This window comes from Streptopelia decaocto (assembly GCF_964273445.1).
Source record: "Streptopelia decaocto genome assembly, chromosome: 5".
In the NCBI taxonomy this organism is placed as follows: domain Eukaryota; kingdom Metazoa; phylum Chordata; class Aves; order Columbiformes; family Columbidae; genus Streptopelia; species Streptopelia decaocto.
In genome coordinates this window covers 61835834-61863317 of record NC_138659.1, presented here as the reverse complement: position 1 = coordinate 61863317, position 27484 = coordinate 61835834, and the positions used below count along the sequence as shown (strand labels likewise).

At 36.8% G+C, this 27484-nt stretch overlaps 1 protein-coding gene across 1 annotated transcript; it reads right to left on the bottom strand.

Annotated features, from left to right (window-relative positions):
* Positions 1-27484, bottom strand: SMC3 (structural maintenance of chromosomes 3). The gene is made up of 29 exons (XM_082054603.1): positions 27332-27484; positions 23127-23202; positions 21562-21600; positions 20686-20753; positions 20240-20311; positions 19976-20055; positions 19307-19385; positions 17834-17951; positions 17096-17271; positions 16823-16903; positions 16430-16594; positions 15798-15919; positions 15158-15371; positions 12736-12839; positions 12415-12514; positions 11781-11941; positions 10303-10444; positions 8924-9074; positions 7739-7891; positions 5499-5650; positions 5113-5271; positions 4316-4423; positions 3813-3921; positions 2916-3163; positions 2582-2794; positions 1694-1885; positions 1350-1527; positions 786-892; positions 1-474 (listed from the first exon to the last, which is right to left on the bottom strand). The coding sequence occupies exons 1-29, from the start codon at positions 27344-27346 to the stop codon at positions 403-405; spliced, it is 3654 nt and encodes a 1217-aa protein (XP_081910729.1). The 5' UTR covers positions 27347-27484; the 3' UTR covers positions 1-402.

The following is a 27484-nucleotide window of genomic DNA, read 5'->3' as shown; positions in this document are numbered from 1 at the left end:
TTACAGCGATAAAACCAACCCTTTAATTGAAGCCATTAAAAAAAAACATGTGAGGCAATATAAATGATAAAATTATACTTAAGAAAGAATAGCTAGCACTTTCCAAAAAGCTTTAAAACAGCAACAGACACTTTACAAAATATTTGAGGGAAGAGAATAAAATTTCCAAACTACAGTTACTGTATAAAGGTAACATTAACAATTATCTTATAAAATACAGCAACAGAGACAAAATGGATACTCAAGCTCCTTTGAAACTAAGCCTTCTGGGATCTTGGTTAAAATGTATGTTCAAAACTATTTTAAACAAGGACTAAATACTTCATATTTTAAATTTACAGGTCCCTGGCATAAACATAGCACTATACACATCTTCCAAACAAACAGTAAGTACAGTTTCATTTAACCATGCGTGGTGTCGTCTTCTACAAAGTCTTTGGCCATTTCTGCTGTGATCACATCAATATGACTGACCTGGTGGAACAAAAAGTATACAGTTAATACAGTATCTCCAGCAGAATAAGACAGCCTTATTTCTAAAGGCTCAAGCACTCAGCAACAGGCCTATAACTGATCTCTAACTTCCTTTAAAGAATATGACAAGAACATAACAAATCTCTGTATTTATATTATTTCTCAGGAAGGAGAGAACTTTTACATAAGACTGCAATGTAACTAGAAACCCATTACTTGAAATACGACCGATCCACTTTCAACTCCTGTGGAGTCTCAAATGCACAACTTAAGGTTCTCAGTAAATGCCATAACTGAAACATATTGTTTACCTTGTTTCTGAATTTTACTCCATAGAACTTGTCAGCTGACTCAAGCAGTTCAGGCCTAAAAGTTGTTGTAATAAACTGAGCATGTTCAGCTAGTTCCATAATCATATCTAAAAAAGAACACAAGAATTCTTTATTAATGTAATCTTTTCAATAAAGCAGGACAGGTCTTAATGTGAGACAGGCAAAGAGTTTGCTACTCCTTATTCAAAATGAGGTTTTGGTTAATTAAACAAAAACCCAAAAAAACAAACAAACAAACAAACAAACCAAAACACCATCAAACCAGACGACCAACCAAACCAAAACCAAACAAAACCACCCAAAAAACCTAACAAAAAACAAACAAACCAACCAACCAACCAACAACAAAAAACCCAACCAAAACCCAAACACACCCACACAAAAAAAACCCAGACCTAAAACCAAATCCATGAAAGCTTCAGAAGGCACAAAGTTGAATTCTAATACACGTTTTGGGATAAAGCTTTTATCTTAAATATCAGGGATGAGAAGACAGATTGTCACCTTCAATCAAAACGACTATGAATAAAGGCAGACAGTGACCTGAAACAGCTTTTCTGTGCTGAGCATCCAAAGCTTGGTCGATTTCATCAAACAAGTAGAATGGAGCTGGATCACATTTCTGGATAGCAAATATCAGGGCTAGGGCCACTAAGGATTTCTGTCCACCTGAAAGTTGCTGCATTTCTCTCATTTCACCCTGTTTCCCTGTGAATGATACCTAAAGAAAACAATGCAAGGACAAGATGATTTCAAAATATTAGGCCACAGCATCACTTGCTTTTATAGTGAATAAAAAGGACCAATTAAATGTTCCTTTTTAAAAAAAGAGTTAAAAGGCAATCTAAAAGAGTATTCCCAGTAGTAAACCACAAATTTTTCTTTACCCTTATGCCAACTCCAGTGAACTGGTCTACAGATGGAACACTGCTCTGAGATCCAGATCCTCTTTCACTCTCAGTGCTGCCTTCACCTTCATCCTGGGACTGATTGCCCTCCACATCTCCCTTCTTCATTACTAACGTGGCCTTACCGCCAGGAACTAACTTCTGGAATACTTCACTGAAATTTTTTGAAACCTGAAAAAGAAACAATCAATACACTGGCTCACTTTTGCATAATGAAATCAATTACACACAACAGCTGTTTTTACATGATCATACTAAATATCTGCAGAGTCCCACATTCATTCTTAAACACAAGTACAAATGAGAAACATGCTATACAGAGTTTGGTTTAAAAACATCTAAGCCAACTGTTCCTGTAATATGAGAAGTTTCACTTTTTCAAGAAAATGGTAGAATTAAAATATAAAACAGCAGCAAAAGCAAGTATTACTTGTTTCAGTAAACATCAGAGGAGATCTCAGCTAAGCAAATGATCTTTTAAGAGAAGACTTCACATACTTTGTAATTAAGATCCTCTGCTAACATTAGGAATTACTTTCACTAAATCTGGAGAATGGTTTTAGTACAGAGCTTATTACCAGACATTCCCCAGAAAGGGCTGTAAAGAGATTTGAAAGAAAGGAAGTATTTGAGAGGTATAAAGCAAAGCCAGAGTTGTAATACAACCAAGATGAGCATCTATTTAAAATGCTACCCTATTTCTTTATTAGAATTTAAAAGCAAAATTCAAACCTCAAGCCACATGATATTGCCTTCTATTAATATAGGATAGATGTACTTAATATATGCTTCTGCCCATATAGCTGCTACACAATGGGACAATTTGATTTCAGCACCAAGTCTTAACAATTGTTGCCATTTTGTTACCTGTTTGAAAGTCAGCTGAATTGCCTCATATTTCCTGAGCTCAAGGACATTCATGAGCTCCATAATGGATTTGTAGCCCCTGTCCAGTTCCTCTTGTCTTTTTATCAATTTTTCCTTCTGCTCTGAGAAATTCACAAACTGATCTAAAGCTTTTTTATTAACGTGACTGTATTTCTTCAGTTCCGTATTGCACTGCTCCAGTTTGCGGAATAACTGTAAACGGAAAATATTAACATATCAAAGTGACTCGCAATTCTACCCACATTTGACACTTGAGATGTACACAACACTAAAATTTCAAGTCATAAAACATGAAACCAAGTACACTTATTACCTGCTTTAAACTTAAAGTCTGATACTTTTCAAAAGCCTCCTGTGGAAGTGAACCTAACTCTCGAATTTTCTTCATGCATTCCTCTTTTTTCTTGAGAAGCATGCCTTGCCTGTTAGTCATTTTTTCAAGTTCTTTTGTGTCATGGTTGATGGCATCCATATGCTCCTTTTCCATGTTCTTCCAGCGTTCCATGCTCTTTTGAAGCTCTTTAATTCCTGCTTCTGTTTTGTCAATAGAATTATCCAGATCTGAGGTATCGAGGGAGAACACAAAACCCAAAATGGTAAGTCTTACACACCTGCATAAAATCAGCAATTATGCAGTCAAGTATTTATGAAACAAAAAGGTAATCCAATGAAAAAGATCAGTTATGAAACAGAAAGGTAACTTTAAGGCAAAAAGCTGAAAATCTCTTTTCTTCCTCATGAGTATATGGCTTAAAAAAACACCTTAAACAAAGTAAGGTCATATTGTTAAAGTCTAGAAAGAGAAGCAAAGTTTGAGCTATACAGATGCTATTTCCTATTTGACAGCAACTTAAATTTTAGATAGGTTAGACAAAATTCAAGAACAACTATATAACATCATGCTTGTTATGAAGGTTGCTTCAAAAGTACTATGCCCTGAAGCCTTAAGTCTGTAATCACCCACACATATTTATTGGTATTACAGTGTGCAGCTGTAGACACTTTCATTTATGTACAACATGCACAAAATCTTATCACTTATCTTTTGAAGTAAGTTCCAAAAATCTGTTACACACTATGTAACTACTAAACTGTATTCGAAGTTAATTATTACTTCTCATATATTGGTCTACTTCTCAACCAAAATGTGGTGTGTGTGGACTTTCAAAACCATCAGGACTTTTCTTTGAAAAAAAATTATGCTACCCACCATCTGACCGTGCCAGCGTATCTTTCACTCGTTTGTTGATGGCCTCAAGTTCTGATGTGGTGGCAGTAAGAACTGTGCCACCTTCTGTTTCCCGTAGCTCATTCAGTTCCTATGGGACAAAGTAAATGCCACCAAGCTTCAGCACAGAGGGGAACAAAAGTACAAGCCAGACAAACAAGTTATCTTCTGCTACTCTACATACAACTATATTAAATATTTTAGTGAAGTTTTAGAGAAGTTAGATCTTCAAACAAATCTGTCATTATGGTGGCCCTATTTCTCCATAGGTTATGTATTTAAAAGAGGATTTCTGTCAAAAATTCATACGCCTAAAATACTATGCTGAAATTTAAATAACACACTTAGCTTGGATATAGGGAAGCAAAACCCACCACAGATAATACAGGGTAATGAATGAGTATTTATCGAATTATTAGTACGTTAAAGCCTCAGAAATAAACCAAAAACAAATTGCAAAAGTACATTTAAGAGAAAATCCTTACTTGTTCCACTTGATCTAAGCGTTTTCTCAGATTCTCATTGAGATATGTTTCAACTCTTGTAATAATGCCTTCTAGTTTAATCCTCTCGTTCAAAAGCTGTCTGTTTTCCTGAAAAAAAAGAGTATATTAATTGCCTTAACTGACTCCTAAACAACTATTTTTTTTTTTTCTTTTTAAAAAAAATAAGACACACAAACAAAAAAACCCCACTCTTCACACAATTCTGTGCATTAAATATCACACAGCTCTCTGGACTGTTGCTCTCATTTTAACAGGTAGAAAGAACCGAACAGTAAATACTTTTGTGTCTGTCTAGTTTTAAAGTCAACCATACAAATCAGTAAGTTTCTTGAACTGTATTAGCATAAGAATCCAATTCTTAAATCCAGAAAAGCTTTAGAGATTATACTTGAGAAACAGTATTCTTTCAACAACATGGGTATCAGATAAAACTGTAGTTTTGTCTCATTTATCACGTGTTTAAAGGCATTGTTTTATCTCCCCACACTCCGCATAATTCCTTTTAGATGATATCCACTTGTATTTATTGTTGTGAAGTTGAAGAAGCAAGGAAACTGATGATTCCAACACAAATAGCCATAATTCTCACACAATACAGCTAATAAAATTCACCCAGCATTTGCAAAAAACATACAAACACACTTTGCAGACAAGAAAACTCCAAACACATCTACCAATGAAACACTTCTTTAATTACACTATATTCATCGTACATAAGGAAGTTTATTGGGAAGAAAGGTATCACATTCAATGGAAAGAAATTTCCATTTCCTTACTTGCTGTAGTTGTCGAATTTCATCATTAAGAGCATCCACACGTTTCTGATCTTCAAGACTGAGTTGAGACAACAAATCAGTCCCCAGTTCTGCTTTTAATGATTCTCTAGTCGACTCCATAGCGTGCAAACTTGCCTCCAAGCTCTGCAAACTGCGTTGCTATGGAACAGATATTAGACACAATCATTCCTCAGAGCAATCTGTAGATTTATACAAATTTCACTTTTCTGTTTATGTATTTTTGGTGACATATCTCTAGTTTTTTTTTTTTATATATATATTTCATATTACGACATTAACCAGAAAGGAATGTAAGTTTATCAATAATATTAATAAATACAATTAATATAAAACCCTTAACAGCTTTCAATATCCACATACTATACCTTAGGCATAAATGTCTTTTCAGATTGTTGTCTCTTCTCCTTCAGCATTTTCATCTCTGACAAAATACTGTCTCGAGAAGCTTTGAACTTTCTCTGCTGTGTCTCAATTTGCTGCATTTGGTTCATTAGCTGGTCAATCTCATTATTAATCCATACCGTGGGCTAAGGAATACTCTGTTACTGCTTCAAAAGGCATTTTATACCTACTAGTACCTTGAATTTTTATTCCCCTTGGCATATTCAGCTGCCATTAGAAAAAAATAAAAAACAAAAACACAAACAAAAAACCCATAAACCACCAAAAACTGACAAAAATAACCCCAAAAGACAAACCCAAAATATTCAAAAATATAGAAGAGCAGATGCTTACATTTAAAAACAAATACTAAAACAATACAATTATCCCTTAGTTCTGAGACATGACATCAACTTAAATGCCCTAAAAATTAAGTAATTCCCCTAAGCAGAGGTTACAGTAAAATACTTCACTACATACTCATTCTGCAAAAACTGAATGAGCTACAGAACAGAAGTTACCAAGAATGGAATTTTTTATTTTCTAGACTACTAGGTCTGTTCGTGGTATGTTCTCAAAGTTACTGTCAGACTGCAGTAACAGCTCACATCACAGTCACTGACTGACCTACCACAGCTGAAGGGCATGCCACATAGGAATTTCTATCAGTTAGGTGAGCACTCTGCCTACATCCCCTATAGATCCCCCCTCAGAAAGAAACCCAGGCCTAAAGATTTTGACTAAAATGAGAGCAAGAAAGATTCCTCAGTTCCAAAAGAGTAGTCTTGGTTAAAAGTTAATTTGTACTGAAACCAAGGGGTCTAACAGGTAATTGGGGAACTCAACTATAAGCAGCAGGAATTCAACCTGCCATTCGTAGTTACAAAAAGCAGGTTGCCTGTACAACGCACACCAGGATTAGTGTTAAAATTAGCTTCTGCACAAATCCTTTTAAACTATATGCCTACATATTTGTAGTTTAAAAAAAAGATGTAAGTATGGAGAAAATGCAACACTTAATAAATACTTAATTGTAGATACACAAATGGAGTCCTGCGTATCACTTACAGGTAACAATAAGAAGGCTGAAAGACATTCTTTACCATTGGTGCACATAAAGCATGCTGGCAAATTCAGCTTATTAAACTCACATTTAATATACTGTTTCGATGTTCTTCCACTGAGTTAACAAGATGCAGGCACATAGTTTTAAAGTTTTGCTTATCAGCTGTGGCTCTAAGCATATGCTGCCCCTGAAATGTCTCTAGTGCACTGCTGCAGGTCAAAAAACAAAGCAGTTCAGTTCAAAGGACACGATGACCTGGATAATGGAGAAGAAAATTGTATAAACCTTCCCTGCCCCTGAATTCTAGATACTGGATCTCGAAAGGACATTGTAGCGTTAAAGATGTTAGGAAAAAAGGTGACAGTTACTTGACCTTTCATACAAAGAGACTGAAAAGACCAAGACTGTCAAGCACCTCAGAGATTAATTATAATATAAGGCGCTCCATCTCCTCCCCACAGCATAAGTGGACTATGTAACACACCAATTCAGGACACAAGAACTAAAAATACAGCATGAGTCAGAAGAGGCAGTGAAGACTAATGCAGTTAACAAGAATATGTGGTTATAGTAGTTATTACAACAAACTCTAGAAGGAACAGAAAGCAAAGTGTATGGTTTAATCCCACCTCTGAGCTTTAAAGATCAAGATCTAACTTTAACAGGGACAGATTACTAAAGCTCCTTTTTCCTGAAGTCTACGGTGTCAGCCACTCTCTGAAGCAAACTATCAGCCAAGGTGTGCTTTAATCGCTATTTTTCAGTCAAGTTTCCCCAGTATGGACATTTTACCAAATAAATAAAAGTGGTATAGAAAGTATTTCTTAAAACGTTGCATTGATCTAAAAATGATTTTTAAAATGTAATGCAATTCAAGCACATAAACAATGGGTGTTTTTTAAAAATTTGTTATTTTCACTAGTGGTACACTCATTTTCTCATGCAGAGGTTTTGTTTGTTTCTGTTTTACCATTGATTTATTGTTACTAAAATCCCTATAATAAAATAAAGAACCAGGTTGCACAAGCAACAGTCAAAACAAATGCCACAGCTAATATGTAACATTAGGTTAGTCTACTGTTTTCCACCTATTCCTGTAACCGCAGAACAAAAACTTTGTCATCACACAACCTTTCCCCAAAAATAGCAAAAGGATATTTTCAATGTTTCTGCGTAAGTTTTCATTGAGTTTAGCTTCGAGTTCCCCAAGTTCTTCTTCTGCCTTTCTAACATCTTTTTGCAACTCAAGCCGAGACTTCCTTGTGTCGTAATAACCTCCAGTCAAAGCACCACGATGGCTGACTTGGTCACCTAGGAGGACAACAGCAAGAGACTATATGTTCCATGCTATCAGCACACTATACGCTCTCCATAATGTTCAAAGCAGTTTCAACAACGCAATTAAACAGATTAACTAGAAGATTTAAATCAACCTATGGAAGTGCTGCATCAGTATCAGGAACCATCTATGTATGTTTACAATAATTAGGGGAATGTTTTGGGATTCATCTTAAAGTGCATTTCCATTCTCAAGACCAACACAGACTGCTATGATCTCCTTCAAACATTAGCTTTTTTGTTGTTGTTGTTTTTAATTAACTTTTGAAACCATGCAGCTTGAAGGAAGAAAAATATTTATTAAGGGAAAAATGCACACACCTAGAACAACCAGTTAAAAAAAAGAAATCCCTCAGATTTTCCATGAGAGAGAAAATAAAAGAGAGGCTGAGTAATTAGCAGCATCTGTGGCTTGTAGAGGATGCTGTTACTGAAAAATAAATAATTTCCTCCTCAGATGTCCTTAGCAACTTTTTCAGATTGACTGTAAAAGACAAAGAGACTAAAATAAACCTGCAGGGAATGTGCCCTCCAAGAACAGGCAATTAACAAGAGTTACAGATTATTTCAGACACTATAACATGTAAATGTGTCTGTTATGCGGAAGAGTTCACCTTACACTTATCAGTAATTAAGGATGTACATGTGCTCCCTAGGCACCGGTTTAAGTTTGTGGAAAACACCATCAACACTCCAGGAAAGAAAACACCTGTTAAATTGGATAAAACAAACTGGATAAACAAAAATCCAATCTGCTTTATGACTCCTCAGGATGGAGATACATAGCTACTAACTTTTAGACCATAGAAAATTCAATGGCTTGTGAAGAAATTCTGTATTTTTAAGCACATTACTTAAACAAGTGCAACCTTGTGCATCTCAGACAAGTATACTATTATTTAAAATAAACTTATTTTGACAACACCAACAGACCATGTTTAATGAGCCTCACATTCCAGGGAACCCATTTTCACAATGAATAATTTATAAAATTGCAATATTTACCTTCCAGAGTAATACAATCCATAGTGAAAGCTCTGGCCAGCTGGGTAGACACTTCCATGCTACGACAAATTAGAGTCTTCCCAAAAACATGTTTGAAAGCTTTGTCAAATCTTGGATTGTATCTCAGTTTACTAATCATGGGAATAGCATCCTGAAGTGACAGTGATTTTAATGAGAAGAGCATATTGATACAAATATGGCAAGTATATTGCAACTAATTCATACACAAAATTTAAGAGAGCCCTGAAAAAAGAAACTACCATCAAGAGTAAAAACAGAACACATACTAGTCTCACAACAAGAATTTGTAAAAGTTTAGCACATCTCTAATGCACTGAATATTAACATTGGCTTCACAATCAATAAACTTCCAGAATGAAGACTCCTGGAGCTGTGTATATCATTAGTTGCATCCAGGATGTCAAACACTGAACTCAAAGCACAATATTGTGAATGATACTTTGGAAATGAAAAGCTGTCAGTTGGTGGAAGGACGACATCCTGATTGACAAGCACATAAAAATCAAATGCAAGATTTTGCAATTTTAGCTTTTAGTAGCTCGGCTTAAGCCTTAAGTCAACTACGGGTCTGCCAGAAATCTCATCTGCTGAAACAAATCAAATAAGTATCATAAAATGGGAAGACATTTTTTTTCCTCAAAAAAATACTCCTTTCTGCAGAGAGAATGCAAATATTAACACTGTTTTACTAGTAAAGCCCTCCCAAAATAAACATGCTGAAAGTCCAATTGTTTCCAGTTTATTTTTCCTATGTTTATCTGAGGAAAAAAAAAAAAAAATTTAAAGAAATTATTCTACCATGATTAGTGTAGAAAGCAGTTAACATTTTCACAATTAATTCACTATGGAAATTTCAAATAAGAGCAGATATTTTTTGAAATGTATTTCAGAACTACTTTTTAAATGATTGTCACTGAAGGTTTATTTATGCATTTTTAAGTGTAAAACCACAACTCATTTTCAATAACTTTGAGAAATCGTCTACAGGTGTAACATAACACGATCTTCCTCTTCAGCTTTTGTCTGTGGCAGCAAATTCAACTTAAAAGAATTAAAATTCAGTAATTCCAGCAATTATCTGGTTACAAGAAAATTCTATTTCTTTTTAGTATCACTTATTTACTTGGAAGGTGAAGTTAAACTTCGAAGAGGAACTGCCTGACAGGAAAGTAAGTACTTTCCTATAACAGAGTTTTTATGTTGAGAAGCATAAATTAGAAGTAGCATTTAATAGCAGACATTCAACAGTCTGCCCACCAAAGCAAGTGGTTGGCAATAAGCAATATACACACACAATTAAAAATACTAGGCTTTGTAATTAGGAAGTAGAGGAAGGTTCAAAAGGAACTCTAACTCACATTAGTCTCAGGATAAGCAGTATCTCTAACATCCAGCTTGTTCAGAGGGAGGAAAGTAACTTCTCCAGGAAGGTTCATTTTGTTAAATTCCATTAGGATTTTTGTGCTGACCTCATCAGAATCCACAATGTGATAAAACAACCTAATTAACAAGCCCAACAAACAAGCAAAACTTTACTGTGCTAAAAGCAAAAACATATTTGTATGGGAACAGTAAGCATACAGGTATTATGAAATAATATATCAATATGAATATCTGCACATCTCTGTGCCTTAGAATAAGCAAGTGGATATATTCCATTCACTTTCATTAGAATGGGATCAGACAAGAATCTTACATTCCACCCTCCAGTCACAAGAGCAGCTCAACAAGCATATGGTATCCCTGTGTACACAGCCCTGTTTGGTCCAAGTGCAAACCTCTGTCCTCCATACCATTTCAACTATACAATATTCATCCCTCTTCACATGGATTTACAGAGTCTGCATCTTATGCCTCTGTACACAACCAACAGAAGCAGAGACCACATCTATCTACCTGTCAGTGACTGGGACTAGCATCAGACAGATTGAAATAAGTGATCTTTCTTTTGCAAGTAAAACTAGTTTGCTTGTTACTGCTTCTTCCAAACTATGTCGCATAAAACAGGACTCAGAACTATGAAGTAACTTTGAAGAGACACCCTTGTTCACACAGACACACATTTCAGAGGAGGGACTGCATTTCAAATTGTGGTAGCATCAACATTTTTATGTGATGTTTTGCGACATCATGTCACCTCTGTCCTCTTTCCTGCCCTTACGCCACTATCTACATTTCATTAGAACAAGAATTTGCATGACTACTCATGAATTTAGGACAGGGGACTAATCACACTAAAAACAATATAACTTGAAGTGTCAAATGCTGCACAAAGTGATGGATCATGCAATAGGCACTTACTTCTTCTAGAACATACATTACACACAGACTCCTTAATGCCCCACATTTTTTCAGACAGCTTTTAAACACCAGCTTTTGACAGTTTAGAGACCACCCTCACTCAAGAGGTTTTCCAGTGTAAGTGAAATAATTCTTATTGATGGTTATCATCGAAACATCAGCATCGCTTTCGGTAGAATTCTCCATACTGGAATATGTTGTCCACATTATTCAATATAGCTCAGTCTCACCACCAACCTTTCTGGTAAACATCAGGAGTAACGGTCTGGGGCCTTTTTGGGTGGTCTTTGTGTTGTATTTTTAGGGTCGTCTTAGACAAGATCAAGAGCAGCTACGATTATTTTTTAAATAGGCAGAATTCTTCCTTCTCAAAGGAGTAGCAGTTTGATCATGCTATATAGAAGGCACTTTGATAAAAAAAGGACAGGAGCTCAAGTTTAAAAGAATAAAACATTGAGTAGCAACTGGCACCAACAACTAAATTGTAACACTGCAGCTGTTTCAACTTAATTAGCACTGAACAGCATGTAATTACCTGTTCCCTGCAGTAACTTCAACACAGGTGTAGAAAGCTGGTTCGCATTCAAAGTTATTCATCACAATGCCGTGATAGCCATTTAGAACGTGCTGGTTTATGCCTTTTCGACGGAAGTGTTCCAAAACTTTGTTTATGCTGTCTATACCATTCAAAATAGCCTGTTAAAACACAGATCATTATTGTATTGCAGAAGTAGTATCCACTTTAACTCTGTGAAAGCCATAACCTTTTCAACAAGTTCCCGCTAACTAACCTACACCTCTAACAGGTAACAGAAGATACCTAAATATTTGAGTCTGCCACTCTTCGGGGTCCTTTTTTTAAAAATAATTTAAAAAAAAAAAAAAAAAAAAGCAAGAAGATACCAGAAATTTTATAACTACTCCATTTCTACCTGGTTTCCTCACCCTTCCTCAATTACCTTCAGCCTACAAAACTAATTTCCAAGTAGTTCTAGAGCTAAAAATATTTGAAAAATTCAGCTTACAAATATAATTTTTCCATCTTAATTATGACAATAACATGATAACCAAAAGAAATAACTATCATATCTTTCTGATAAGACTCTGATGTCTTTTAAGAATGAGAAGAAAAGCTTCCACAAGGAATTCTCAAATATGAGGTATCTTACCTTTCCAGTTGCTGCTCTGAGAAGCTGCTGTTTCTTTTCTAAATCCTCCCGTTTCGCAGCGAGTGCTTGTTGTTCTGCATTCTCTTCTCTCCATAGATAACTAAAGAACAAAAATAATTAAAATATTTTAAGAGTGAATGAAGTCTGAAGATAGATTAGCAGTCTTTGAAAGTAATAATAATAAACAATCAGGAAGGCAAAGTGCAGGAGTTCATACATGGCTATATTTTAAAAAACATACCTACATGCCATGTTAACAACTACACAGTTGGGGTCCTTCACATTAAGTGATATTCAGATATATTTCAATTAATTACTAACTTTCTTTCGCTCTGTAGTTCATCCTTTTTATTTTTCACTTCATAGTATTTTCTGTCCAGTTCTTCAACACGAGCCTTCACTTCATTAAGATCCTGGTCCAGTTTCTAACACAAAAAAGAACAGCATGAAACTACAGCTCTCTAGGTTCAATTTTTTTTTTTTATTCAATACTAAATTACTACTTAAAATTCAGAAACAATTCCTACAAACATTTTAACTAATTTACAACAAACTGCAAAAGCTCTAGGAATAAATACATCTTTGTAACAGAGAAGTAACAAGGTGATTTATCCAACAGACTGCAAGGCAGGCACTAAGTTGCACTGTGCATCTGGGCATCACAGTGAAATGACTCACTCTGAGTCACAGTAAGAAACAGAATCAAAGCAGTAACTATCATACACATAATTATGTTTAACCATGCTCTGACCTAACACTTGTGATAAAAACACACATACTAGTCTTGCATACCATGCCATGCTGCTATTAATCAAAAACCTTAAGCCTGCTCTCCAGTAGGGCAAGCACTTTAACACAGCTGCTGTCAGCAGCAAGCTATTTAAGCCAATGCACAGACACAATCCCCTTGCCCATTTAACACTTGCCACTTGAACAGGACTGGCTATGTTCTCAAAACACAGCCAAGTTTTTCCAACCTGACTTCGCAAGCTCTCTATCACATTCACCCAAGACATCTCCCCTTTGAACAACAAAAGCTATAAAACTCAGCCTGAGCATAAATCGACCTTCCTTAAGGAGAAAATTGATACATGTTTTAAGAGGAATCAAAGGCCATCTCAAATTAACCTCTTCAATTCTATAGAATTCCTATTGAGCAAAACAATACAATTACAAACAGCCAGTGGTAAATGCCATTTCTTTCCTCCACCAAGTCACAGAATCATTATTTTGCTAACAAGGGCCTGATCAAAACAGTATTTTAGCAGAACACCATCTTCTTTGTACAACTACATTCGTAGATTTTGTCAGACTGATCCTTGATTTCAGTAGATATATTACATAAAAAACAACACAGTCTATCAGCACATGCAGGGTAGCAGCATTGGCACTGGATGCTCTGCCACCATAAATGCAGCAGTTTTCACTCCTGTGGGAGTGATTTTTTTTTTTTTTAATTGTACTGCTGTATTTGCAGTGTAAAAGCTGTTTCTGAATGGAAATTAAAGTCTAAAAGTTATGCAGATAATACTGATACAGACTAATCTAAAACAGATAGGGATGCAGCTTCTAACCATCTGCAATTGTGGTGCAAAGGTGCAGCACCTGCAGTACCATTTAAAAGATCCTCTGTTCAGGGAATACAAGAAAAGAATTAAAACAACCAATTGCTAGGCAATAGACTGCCTTAGCTTATTGAATTATTTAGTATACTGCTTCACAAAGAACTTGTTTAGAAACTGCTTAAATAGAATTTGCTTAGCCTAAGTAAGTTTGCTTAGACTGCAAGCTGTGAACCTTTGAACTTTCTGACTCATTAAACAAAAAAGGGCCCAGAGACTGTTCAATCTAGAGGATAAAGAAGCTGTATCCCCAGAGATAAGAAAAGGAACAGAACGATGCTTCTAAAAGAGGACAAACAGAAGAATGTTTTGGTTATGCCAAGAACTTATTTTTTTCCCCCCAACTGCAGGTGCAAAAAAAACCCCACCACCAAAAAACCACCACAAAAACAACCAACACCACATTTTCTGAAAAAAAAGACAATCAACTACCCACAGAGATAAGAAACCTCATGAAAACCAACAGACCCAATAATAAGAATGGGGAGACTCCAGTCTCTGATTTTACAACTGGCCTGAACTGATGCGTGAGGAGTGTGAAGCTTAGATTTTAAGGGTACAACTGCCCAAGAATTTCTCAGCTGGGGTTCCCTCTACCAGAGGCACCCACCTCAAGCAGCTCTACACACTGTACTCTGCAAACAAATAAATTATTTTAGAGAAATTTTTGGAATCCATGCCTGAGTCTCTGTATCAGGAAACCTAGGGAAAAGAAACTTCCTGAACAGTCTGGTGATCCTGATGGGACCCTAGCCCACCACTTCAGAAGCCTCTTGTCTTCAGACATTGCTTCCTTAATGCAATGTAGACCTCTATAAAAACATAACAAATCATTACCTATATGAAATGGCCATGTTCAACATAGACCAGGAACAAGGCAGATCTACATCTGTTCCTGAAAACCCAGGTCAAAAACTCTAGCAAAGTACCAGAAAGCATGCAGTGAAAATGCAGTGCTAAAGGGGGTTTAGACATTTGCAATAATCTTTCTTTAGAAGATCACACCCAACCAGAAAGTCTCATCTTCCTTATAAACAGGCACCAAAGTCTAATTGTCCTATTAGACTGAGTGTTTAACTCTTCTGTCAAAAATACTGGGAAATAATAAGCTGAAAACTTACACTGTACTGCTCCAAATTTTTCTCCTTGTTTGCCTCTGTATCCTCTAAATCCTTGTGTATAGCTGCAATCTGCCGCTTCTTGTCATTGATGGCTTGATCTAAAGACTTCAGTTCTTTCTTTATCCACTTATCCCTTTCTTCTTTGGAGGTAAACTGGCTTCCTCGACCTTGCTTTGCATAAAGATCTGTTCTCTCCTGTGTAGCCTGTGCAAGTCTATTTTGAGAAAGGAAAGAGATGCTGTATTATAAAGAAACCTTGAATTAAAATATTAAGAGCAAGCAGTAAGAATTACCATAAGAATTTTCAAAAAGTGTCAAACCAGCCTCTAAAATTTAAGCACCAAACCAATAACAAAAATAAAAGGATCATGCTACAAACCATACATACAATCAAATTATTTCATGAAACCAGAAGTCCACAATAGCCCACAAAAGTTATTAAGTTTAAAAATTAAGTTCACCAAATACTGTTACCCCCAACAATAAAAGCAGCTTTTTACAGACCATCTGTAAATATATATAGCTACCCCATTCTCCAGCAACAAGTACCACTCCGAATTAGTTGCACATTTGGATAGTATTGCTATTATCTTGGCTTTCTTTTAAAATGCTTGACTCCCTGTTGTAAAATGCCACAGACCTAGCGATTCCCCTCTCTTCTTTTTCTTTTACACTGTTGAACTTCGGCTCCGTTTCTGCTAATTCTTTCTGCTTCTCCTCAATTTTCTCAAGAAGCTTTTGTCTTTCTTTTAACAGTCTTTTCTGAAAGTCAAACAAAGCAGTATTTAAAGTTAGGCAATATAAGTAACTGGACTATTAGGTAGATATGGGTTTCTAAAGAACAATTAAATTGTAAGATTGCAAGATACCATTGCTTATCTGATACTATCTTGTTTCAATACTTAACAGAAGTGAATTTAATTCCAATCAAGACAGCAAAGAGGATTGAAATGAAGCATTCTCATGAAGCTAAACTATGCAAGCAAGGATGGTCTGTATGGCCCAAAGTTCAAGTTAGTGCAAACCCTCCATCCCAATACTTGCAGCAATTAAGATGAAGAGAATTTCAAGTGCTAGATTTTGCAACACATAGGATGATAAATACAGGATTGTAACACATGAGTCTATGTTTACATGCCCTACAAGCACCAAACACTCAGATATCTAACAAACCTTAAGCAATAATGAAAGGCTGCAGTCTAAAATCAAAACAACACACAAGTATACTACCTCATGCCAATGACATTTTAAGACTTCAGCGCTATTACGTACCCTTTGTTCACTGTTGCCAGCTAATTCATCCTGCAGGTCTTTAGCCTTCAGCTCTAATTTAGTTCTCTGTTTAATCTGCTCCTGTCTTTCAGCACTTAATTGTTCTTTCTCTTCTTTCATTGCCGAAATCTTTGTCTTCAGTTCTCGAACTTGCCGTTCTATTTCCTATGCAAATTTAAGTATGTATTATCTTAAATACCACATGCACATTTCAGTATCTATCCAAACTCACAAGACCGTTAATAACAGCTCAAGATACATGAAAAGTGTGATAAACTTCACCAGTTTCCGAACAGGATGAAAGCATAGCACTGGTTTTAAAAAAAAAAAAAAATTAACAACCCACAAAGCAAAACACACCTCTGGAGAGCCCTTGTTAAAAGTATTTTTTACCTCCATTTTATCTCTAGCATCTTGCTGTGCATCTCTCAGCTGCCTGGATTTCTCTCCACTTGTCTCTCGCTTGGCAGAAAGCTGTATGGAAATATCAGTAGCAAGAATGGAAATAAGTAGCAAGATTCTGGTTTTGTAGTAGTTCAAGAATGAAAATTATTTGTTAAGTTACTGAAAAACATTGACAGGATTCTATCAAGGAGTGCAAGGAGATGTTGGCAAAAAGCAAATCAACAGCTCATGTTACATTTTGTATTGGTTAAGCTACTTTACCTCATCAAGCTTAGCTCGGGTTTCATTAAGTTCCTGATTATAAATTGTGTATTCTAATGCTCTCCTCATTTTATCCCATTTCTGATACTGAGCAAGCTCTTCTTTCTCCTCTTCTAGGGTATGCAGTCGCTCTTCAATGTATTTCAACAACTCATTGATCTTCTCTCGCTTGCCCTCTTTAGAACAGATGACAGGATTGAAGTTCAGTTAAACACTGTAATACATTCTCTCACCCTTAAAGCTACGCAGTGTTCTCCAGTGATTAACTATTTGTCAACAGTTATTAAATGTGAAAAGGAGAACCCATGTCCACAAGTTCCCCCTCTGTACAAAAAACTCTCCTACAGCAGAACTCTTGTTCTGTAAGGCAACACAAACATGTACTCTCTTGGCTCACACACTTAAAATAATTATAGACTATATTACACACACTTTAGTGTTTGCATAGCAGTAGGTATCCTGATTTTTTTGCATCACTGTCAGCTGACACCACTCACTGTTTTGAACAGTACAAATATCCCAATTAGCCTAGCTAAAAAGTTTTATTACTAAAAACACACATGAAGTCACTTATTAAATCTGTTGAGGTATCTAAAATTCAAGGAGGAAATATGAATGCTCTGTATCGTTTAACATACCACAAATAAAATCTATCTAGCAATTAGCTTTACTGAAGAAGTCATAAGCCTTTAGAGTTAACAGAACTACTGTAAAGCATTTTTTCTTAAACTATTTTACCTGTTTCTTTCATTAGTGAAATACTCTCTTCTTTACGTTCATCGTACACTCTGGTACCGGCTACTTCTCTTAGTAACTTCAGTCTTTGAGAGTCGGGAGCTGTGGCCATCTGGTTGATCTGAAAATTCAAGATCTACGATTTCAATAGCCTGGCTCTGTATGTATGGCTAATCACAACAGATCAAAGATTGCTTTTTTTTTTCCTGTGCCTGCTTGCCTCAGGTGTTGGCAGGAATATTCAGATATCTAGTATATACCATACTGCTTTCTTTTTGAGACAATTAGTTTAGGGTGGCAAGTACTCTGCTTGTAACAAATTTTGTTTTCAAATGCTACCAGCTATTGCCAAACTCAGGATACTAATATTATGTAAATGGAAGAAATCATTACCCGCTCAAAATTACTTTTAGAGAAATTCAAGGCCTAGTGCTAAACCCATTAGTTTAAATGCCTCCACAAAAATCACACCAAAATGTGCGGGTTATAAATCTTAGAGTAAATCAGGTCATGAAACACTCATTAATCAAACATTAATCAGTCATACAGCTAAAGCTGATGTAAAATTCACTTTCCTTCAACAGAAATTCAGTAATTGCATCATTTTTAGGAAGGTAACTGTTTCTAATTTGTATTATATTAACACCAGTATGTGTATTTTGGCTGTAAGAGTCATGTGGACCAATCCCCTCTTCAAAACACAAGTAACTTTCCAGCTGAAGTTGGTTTTTTTCGAAAAACACACATTCAGCTGTATAGAAAAATTTATCTTGCTAAACATTTGAGAGACTGCACTGCTGGGTCAGCATTTCTGCCATCAAGTGCTTCACAAGTCTCTTGCATTCCCCTTTTAATTAGCCTTTCAGTAATCTTTTGGAGCTAACAGTTAGTGTCTCCATGGTGGCCCACCCTGTGAGCCATTACAAGTAATCTGCCCTTCCTCTCCAGATCTGGGTGTCCTTTGAAAGGTCTGGTAAGTGTACTTGGGTCTTGAAGACAAGTTCACACAGGCCATGCTGTGAGCCCTTTCCCTGCTGTGTGTTCAGTTTTGCTGCCTCCGTATGTTTCCATTGACTCTCCATTGACAGTATTTTTAACCTCTTAAAATTCTGCAGAATGACTTTACCACCTCATCTTAAAGCCCAGCAATCTATGAATCTACACTGAAATGGTCATATAAATTAAGTGTGCTTTGTATTTAAGTATAAAGAAAAGCATGTGATTGCAGAGATTACCATGAAAAAACACTTTGCTACATATCAACATTACAGACATTAAAACTTTTTTCTTGAAATCAACATACACTACTAAGACAGTAGTATTTGCAAAAGCAGCATCTACAAGAACTGTTTCTAACTAAGACTATGATTGATTTAGCCTTTGGTTTACTTCTGCAATAACTAAACTAAGTTTGTTTTCCAGGAAGCATGATGCTCTCAACAGTCATTTCTTCCACTTTGTGAACAAGAATCTTACCTTTCCTTGTTTGACAATATAGTAGGGATTACTGCGAGAAAATCCAGCACTTTCAAGAAGGTTCATTACATCATTTTTCCTGAAATGTTATTGTGAATCCATTAAAAACACTTACAGTGAAAGTGACAGCTGTAAAAGTTCAGTAAAGTATCACAACTATTCATCACATAATATAATCACCGTGTGTAATGCATGCTCTCTTTGAAGAAACCTCTTTATTTGCTAATAGCTAATTCTAAAATGAAATGAGACCAAAAAAATGAAAAATATCTAAAAATACAACAGCACTGGAAAAAGATTAAGAAGCACCTCAAAGCAAAGAGGAGGCAAATACAGGTAAAGATATCACAAGGATACGAATCAACCTAAAGTCTGGTAACTCTTCTATTTCAAAAAAAAAGCCCTGAAAGAACTATTATATAAGCAGTTAAACACAATGTTAATGAATGGGTTAAACTACAAATTCAAGTCTGCTCTCTATTGCACAAGGACAAGGACTGTTGTCCTTGCTGTCAAACTACTGGTACTCAATATTATGCAACTAAATTAGCATTGCTCATGAAAGTCATGAGAATTTATTTCACGGTAGAGATGCAAGTGTTCAATGTGACTAGCTAATATTACAGAAATACTACTACTCTCATTCAGCTAAGGAAAAGAAGTACCTACGTCACCATTTTCTTGTCCAAGAAATATTGGTCCTTCTTGGCTCCAATAACTCTGCGAAGTGAGACTTCCTCTTTATCAATCTTAAGAAAACAAAACCCAGTAAGGTTAACTGCTTGCAGTAGGTAGGTAAAACTAATCCAGAATGCTTATGGCACTTTTTACCAGAACCAACTCAAAAGCAGTTACAGTACTGAAGACTTACTATAATACTGAGATATCAGTCTGAAATGATCATTTATTTCTGAAGTAATGTCTTCAACTTACCGGTAACCTGTTGTCTGAATTGTCAAAAATAATTTCCACAAATGCAGAAATGACACGAGGACCTGTACCTTCCTAAGAAAGGAGATACTGCGGTTAGGTAATTCCCACCTTAAGGAAGATTTTGAGCTCATTCATCTCCCCTTTTCCCTGGCAATCCCACTTCCCCCTTCCTGCCAAGGATTTGAAAGTCAAGAGCACCTATGTTACATCCAGTACATATATTTTTATTTCTGAAAATCCTGGATACACATTCACTAGTGTGCATTATCAGCATAACATTATTACTTTGTAATAATTTCTCTTTTGCCAAAGGGAAACAAAAAAATTAAGAATGTTTCCAAAATAATTGGCTTAAAATATCCACAGCCCAGCAATTTATGGTTTTCCTAGTAACAATCAAATCCATTAGCTTATTTTTACTCTTGTTGTTATACTTCTTCACTTACATGCAACAAAGCCAGTCTCTGCTCTGGGCGAAGATGACTGAATTCATCACTGAGGACAAACTGAATTGCTGTAATAAAATAGTAAAGAAACACAAGATTTAATCTTTCCTTTAGGGAGATATGCAGCAGTTTCTTCAACTCAAAACATACTGTTTTACTGTTGTATCATATGCTTCTGCTAATACCTTACAATGTTTCTTCATTAAAAACATTAATCTGCTGGATCTTAATGACTCAGTCTGGTGTACATTAGAATTTCTCTGAAGGCATCTCATTGTCACCACCTGGCCGGTTCATTGTACAAGCACCAACAATGCTGCACAGGTAAGGATTCAAGAGCTTTCCTTTACAAATACATAGCACACAGCTTACGTTAAAAATATTTTTTCAATACTTGGCAATTTATGAAGACTACTATCACAAAGGCCGCCTTTGACTACCATCTTTGTTCCTCCATTGATGCTCCCACCCCACAAAATTCCCTTCATAACCATATGTTAAAGGGTTGTATAAGCTGTGCCATACTGCTATAGAATCAGCTTAGAATTCAGCCATTAAGAATGTCTAAAGGAACTGCAAATATCACAATCAGCTTTCAAGGTAGGTGACTTTTAGAAACAGTTTCCTCCTCTAAATACATTTTTGCCACTTTAAAATCTTAAAGGGCCCTTTAGTAAGAGAAGCTGAGTACTGGGGAAAAACCTAAAGTTAAGTATTAAACAAGTGCATTTCATCATCGTCAAGTAATGCTCAGTTTGCCACTCCTTGCTGAGGAAGAACATCTGTTAAACCAGCTACGGGCAAAAATGAACAAAGAAACCTGGTGTCATCAGCATCCCTGTGCTATTAATATTTTATGATGAAATCCATGCTTACCATAAAAAAAGTTGCTTTTTCCAGATCCATTTCTTCCCACTGAAAATTAAAACACAAAGTATGACCTCAGGTTGACATAAGTTAACATTGCAATTTACATTAAATTCTGCATATAAATATTCAAGAACAGAACCCAAATATAACACAAACAAAACCTCAGTGGAATGAGGCAAACTTAGCAGGTGGATCATTTAGTCACTGCCTGAGAACAGAGCAGTCTTTTCTCAAACACATTGCAATGACTTACAAACTCCAATACTACTCCACAATGAGAATAATGGTTAAACCAATCCCGTTTATTCACGTACTTTTCTTTTAAATACTGATCTATTGGTGGGATAAAAATTCTGGTGCCAGCATAAATTTTTTATATTTAACCAAAAGAAATCACTTGCCTGTATATTCAGATTGACTGTATGAACTTCAGGTAGAGTTTCAACTTCTTAATACTCCACTTACTAATTCAGTAATGTTTTATTTTAAAAAGACTGGAAAAAGTACTATTTCTATTTAAAAAAATAAAAGTATAAGAACGCTGCACTACACTAACATACAGTAACCTCAGTGTTGACTCGGGTTTTTCAGCAAGGCTCAGTGCCTTATCTTTAAGATGGGCATCAACTGTATTAATTTCAGAACTGCTTGCCTTCCAGCAGCAATAAGCATCCCAGGCTTTTAATCTCTTCCTGCCTGCATACACTCCAGATTCACCTCATCCCCAAAACTACTTGGGATTCCTAACAGTTCTTTAAAAAGGCAAAAAACAGCGAAGCTGAATTTTTCTTTCCCCCTTTTAAAAAGGGAAATGCCTATATAAAATTTCAGCTGAAGTAACATTACATGATAAGACATGCTATTTAAGTCACATGCACATTTTTTTCTAGCCTCTGGCTACTAAGTTTTTACGTCCAAAATTGACTGTTTTCCGTTAGGTCAGCAATCTTAAAGTTGCTGCATAATCCCTAAACTCAATGCAAATTAAAAGACAGGACAAAGCATCTGTGGGCAAAAATAGGAAGAGGCATGAGAAGGGTGGACGACAACACAATGTTAGATTAAGTGTCATTTATGAAACTACACTTTGAAACTTACATTATACTTTTTGTCAGTCCACATTTCAGAAATTCATTTATCCAAAGTTGAAAGAAAGAAGATCATCTCCGCAGCAGTGTAGAGCAGTGTGTTTACTTATAAAAAATGATCACACACACCACAAAAAAAATCCTATACAAATTCTCTGCTGCTGTTCTTTCAAGGACAGCCTTTAAAGGGGGTCTGGCTGATACAGAGATCTATGCCTATGAAGAAGTTTACAGACACTGCTCAATTACTGAAGACTTGGTCATACTATTGCCACAGTAAAACTGAATGCCAGCATTACTTTGCTGTAAGCGGAGTATGCCTTATGACATGTTACAGACAACTGTAAAGAAGTTTCTGAAACAGAAAATAAAGCTGTCAAACGTAGGCAGGATACTAAAAACCATAAAGGACTCCGACGTGAACATCATCTGAAATAACACTACAGCTTCGGTCAGTGTTAAAAGACAAGTATCAGAACTTACCAATGACATTGTGTTTGGAGCTGAACGGGTCCACAATAGTTTGGTCTCTGTAGCTTCGAAAGCCCTGAATGATAACCTAATGAGAAGAGCAAGTTATTTTAACAAAGTTCTCTCCATTCTTTACCATTTTTTGATCTATTTTACAGAATATTTATATCAATTACAATATACTTGATTTTCCCCACCCTTGCTGCACACACTTCAACCTTCCAGCTCAAGATCAGCAGGTTACATCATAAAACTTGCCCCTAACCTAAGCATCAGTTTAGGGACAGATTTTCTCCCCATATCACAAGAGATGTTGGCAATTTTCTAGGCCAAAGCACAATGAACAAGAGAATTCTGAGAGTCTTTTTGTAACAAACTACACAAAAATGTGTATTTGCATCAAATAGTACATATGGGAAAGAAAATCCCAATATAACGGGCAGTTATCCTAGCAGGGCCAGACCTATAGTCAATGCTTATAATGCAGTCCACATAGAGCATAAGAATTCTATTTGCAAATTCTTCAAGTAGAGCAATTATAGACTGCAAAAACTAAACCAGACTTTACCTATTTTACATGCAATACAGTCTTATTTTGTTTTACTGCACAACCTAAAGGGAAAAGCAAAAAATGCATGCTATCTTGGTTCTAGTGAATGCACTTCCTAAGTAGACAAATACAAACCTTCACATTTAACTTCAGAAGCTCCACAGCAAACATTCATCTAGAAGCAGCATGTCGAATTTCAACTACTCAATTTCAGTAGTGATTTGAGGTTTGCCAGGCCAAGCAATATACAAGCTACAGAGCAACAATATTCTTCCAATACATCAGTTCTGCACAGTGGTGGAACTGATACAACTTCCAGCGCACATATTCCAGCATTAAGCAATCTCTTCCAAACACTAAAGCCATGCTGAAAGACTACACAGCAGCTTTGCTCTGTTCAGCAAGACATCAAAAAGACGGCAGCCACCTGAAAAGCATTAATATTTGCAGGTCTTTCAGCAAGAACACTTTACAAAAGGAATAGAGCTGACATTTAACAGTTATGTCTTTCACCCAGCTCTTCTCCAGCAGAAGCAAGATATTGTTGAAACAATGCCAATGTCTCACCATGAGAATTATTTGTGAGGAAGACAGCAAAACATCTTACATGATATTTCTCAATATTATTACTGCTGAAGTTCAGAATGTGAAATTATTTAGACTTTGGTTTGTTTGTAAGGTCTATGATCCCATCAACATTTTCTGTTTTTCTGAACATGTCAACCCTTTGCTCACATCTTCAAGTATTACAAGAGCCCATGTTCCAGAAGATAAGCATGATACTTGGTATCTGCAAAGCACATATAAAACTTCAGCAAAAAGCCTAGAAGTAGTACTGTAAACATTAAAGCAAGCCTTTCTCCCCTACTACAAAAGTCTACATTAACTGTACACCTGAGCAGCTCAAGAAACAATCACCCTCAGAACCACATCCATATTCTGGTAATATTCTGGTAGTGCACTACACAAATGGTGGGGAAAAAATCCTATCCGTAAAACTTAATAGATAAAAGACCGGGAGAAGAAAGTGCCCTGATTAATTCACGTCAAGTTCACTCTTAAGTCTTTCTCCCACTATGTGACAGCCCATTGTCAAGGATTATCACAGAAAACTCTTTTACCACCTGTTTATACTAATGGACTAAAACCATCTCACTAATACTGAAGGAAAATGCCATGCCAGATTTCAAATTAAACACCTGAGTTTACAAACCTGAAAGGAAATAAAACTTAAAAGCATTAACTAACTTTTAGTCAGAAATCACAGTCATTCTCTTCCCAGGCACTATATATTCCTCGTCAAATCCTCTTTTTGCAAAACTATTTCATTACTGGAATCTGAAGCTAAGAACATGTATAGGCAGAAAATTACTAATCCTGGACTATCAAACACCTGATGTAAGTAACAGCAGCTATTTTGGAAAAGGAATACTCTGACACTTCCTCCAGTACTTTGTATATCTAAACATTTTTTTAAATTTCAACTGTCTGTGCTCCCTCTCCACAGGCAAGATACAGTCCTCATTAAGTGCCTGCACTGTATTCAGATCTAAATTCAAAGAACCTGCATTGGGAGTAATTAAGGATTTCAAAATTTCATGGTCCAAACTACCAAAAGCAAGTTTAAGACAATGTATTAACTGAAGACTACCCAGTCACTATGGTTGTGAACACAGACCCACACCTCGCCTGAAAATTCAATGTGTCTTATCTGTCAGACGGAGATTTCACAGTAACAGTAAGCTCAGCTTCAGTATCAATGGCTCTCAAATTAAAAAACAGGAACAGTAAATCTTACTCAGGTCTTGCCAACAACTCTAGGCCACAGCAAATATGTTAATTCATTCTGATATTGAAAAATTAAAAAAAAAAAAAAACAGAAAAAAACAAAACCAAAAATATCTGGCAAACAATGCTGCTTCCCAATTCATCAGATTTCAAGAAAAAAAAAATGAAAAGAATGGGGAAAAAATGGTCTCTAGCATTTTTACAGTTTACCTATAATATTCTAAAAACCTACAGAATAATTAATCTACTTTATTCTCAGAAGAATCTGAATGCCTCTACAAAACCAACTGATCATTATTTCTTGGATATTACTATAGCAGGACAAACTTTTACCACCCACATACTCAGGCACCACAAGAACACGATACAGGCAGACTCTGAACACCATTTCCCTCCCTATTAAAGTTTTTCCTAGATGGCTTCTCACTTCATCCATCCCTCATATTCTGAAACATCATAACCTCTTTCTTGCCTTGTATAGCCTCAGATTCAGACTTAAATATTTTTAATTTTCAAACTCCAAGAACTAGAGATATTGGAGGAACCAAATTCACCCTCACCCGCCTTATTATCATGTTCACAACTTGTTATGCTCTGTTCCATAGGTCCTAGAACAGTACTGGTTACTGACCACCTAAATTTATTTTTTTCCAGATGAAACTCATTTCCCTTGTTCTGACTTAAATTGGACTTCTTACTCTGATTCTATATATCTTCACTACTGTTTACTTTAGTGTGATTCAAATCTGGAGAACAAGAGTTCTTATTCAAAGACTCTGCAGTAATGCGTGCACCTGCAATGCCAGTGATCTACTAAACTGCGATCAAAAGGCAACTGAAACACTCCCTAATGAGTTGAACTGATGAGAATGTGATTTCTATGTAGAACATGCACTTTTAAAGATGATAAAGTATACTTCTTCGTAAAGACACATGTAGGGTGTCAGAAAGCCAGGCAAATTTTGAGCTCAGAGAGAAATGAGAATCCTAGTAGGCTTTGTATTAACATGCATAGACAGTGGTACAAAATCAACCAGAAAAATTCAACCATACTATGCGGTACAGCTGCAGGTATATAATACAGAAGTAACATTAGTGATCATCTAAATCCAAAAAATTGTCTGGAAAAGGTTCATACAAGAACCTTTTTAACCGAACTAATTGCAGACTACTTGCCAAGCACGAAGTGTAAGGTTAAATGGTCCGTGCCCGGGGGCCCAAGGCATCACCCCAATACAAACAGTAACTGCTGTTTCTCCCGGGGAAAGGGGCAGATAGAACCAGTTTGAATTGAAACCCCAAATACAGTCATATTTCTCCACTAAAACCACAAGCAGGTTTATTTAAAAAAAAAAGTAAAAAGAGAACCCACAACTTTAACAGCTGAAAGATGCCGCCTGACAGCTGAGAAAAGCCTTTTGTTTCTGTACCAGCCCCCCGGCCTCGGGTCGGCAGCCACTGGAGGGCCGGGACACTGGGGCTGCCCCGTCCGAAGGAACCCCGAAGAGCCCGCCAAGTAGTCCCAGGCCCAAGAGGGCCTCTCCCCACCGCCACTCCACACCTGCAATGAATGACACTAGCCACGGGAGCAGTGTGAGGAAAGGCACCCGCCAGCCTGCACGACGGAGCAGCTCCGCGGCTGGGCCGGGGCCGCTTCCCCTCAGCAAGGGCCGCGGTCTCACCCCCGGGACAGCAGCGAACCAAGGAAAGGCCTTTGGTCTCGCCACCAGCCAGCGGGCCGAGACCTGACTCTGCTGCTTGCCCAGAGGTTGCAGACCCCCGCGGCGCCGGGGCGGAGCACAGCAGGCCGGCCCGAACCGCCCCAGTCAGGTCCAGGCCGCACCGCACACGGCGGGCGGCTCGGACCCCGCCGACTTACCTGCTTGATGTACATGTTTGCGGAGGGTGGGGGCGGCGCCTGCAGCGGTGCCTCCTGCCGTCGCTCAGCCCGCCCTCACCGTCTTTGCCCGGCACGAGTGCTCGGCGTGACCCTGGGTCTCCGCCGTCTCCCGCCCCTTCAGCCCCCCCAGAC

Coding starts and splice junctions, on each gene's coding strand:
- SMC3 (XM_082054603.1), bottom strand. Junction 21,601..23,126: donor CTCCAAACACAATGTCATTG/GTAAGTTCTGAT, acceptor TTTAATTTTCAG/TGGGAAGAAATGGATCTGGA. Junction 10,445..11,780: donor GAAGTTACTGCAGGGAACAG/GTAATTACATGC, acceptor CTTGTTAATTAG/GTTGTTTTATCACATTGTGG.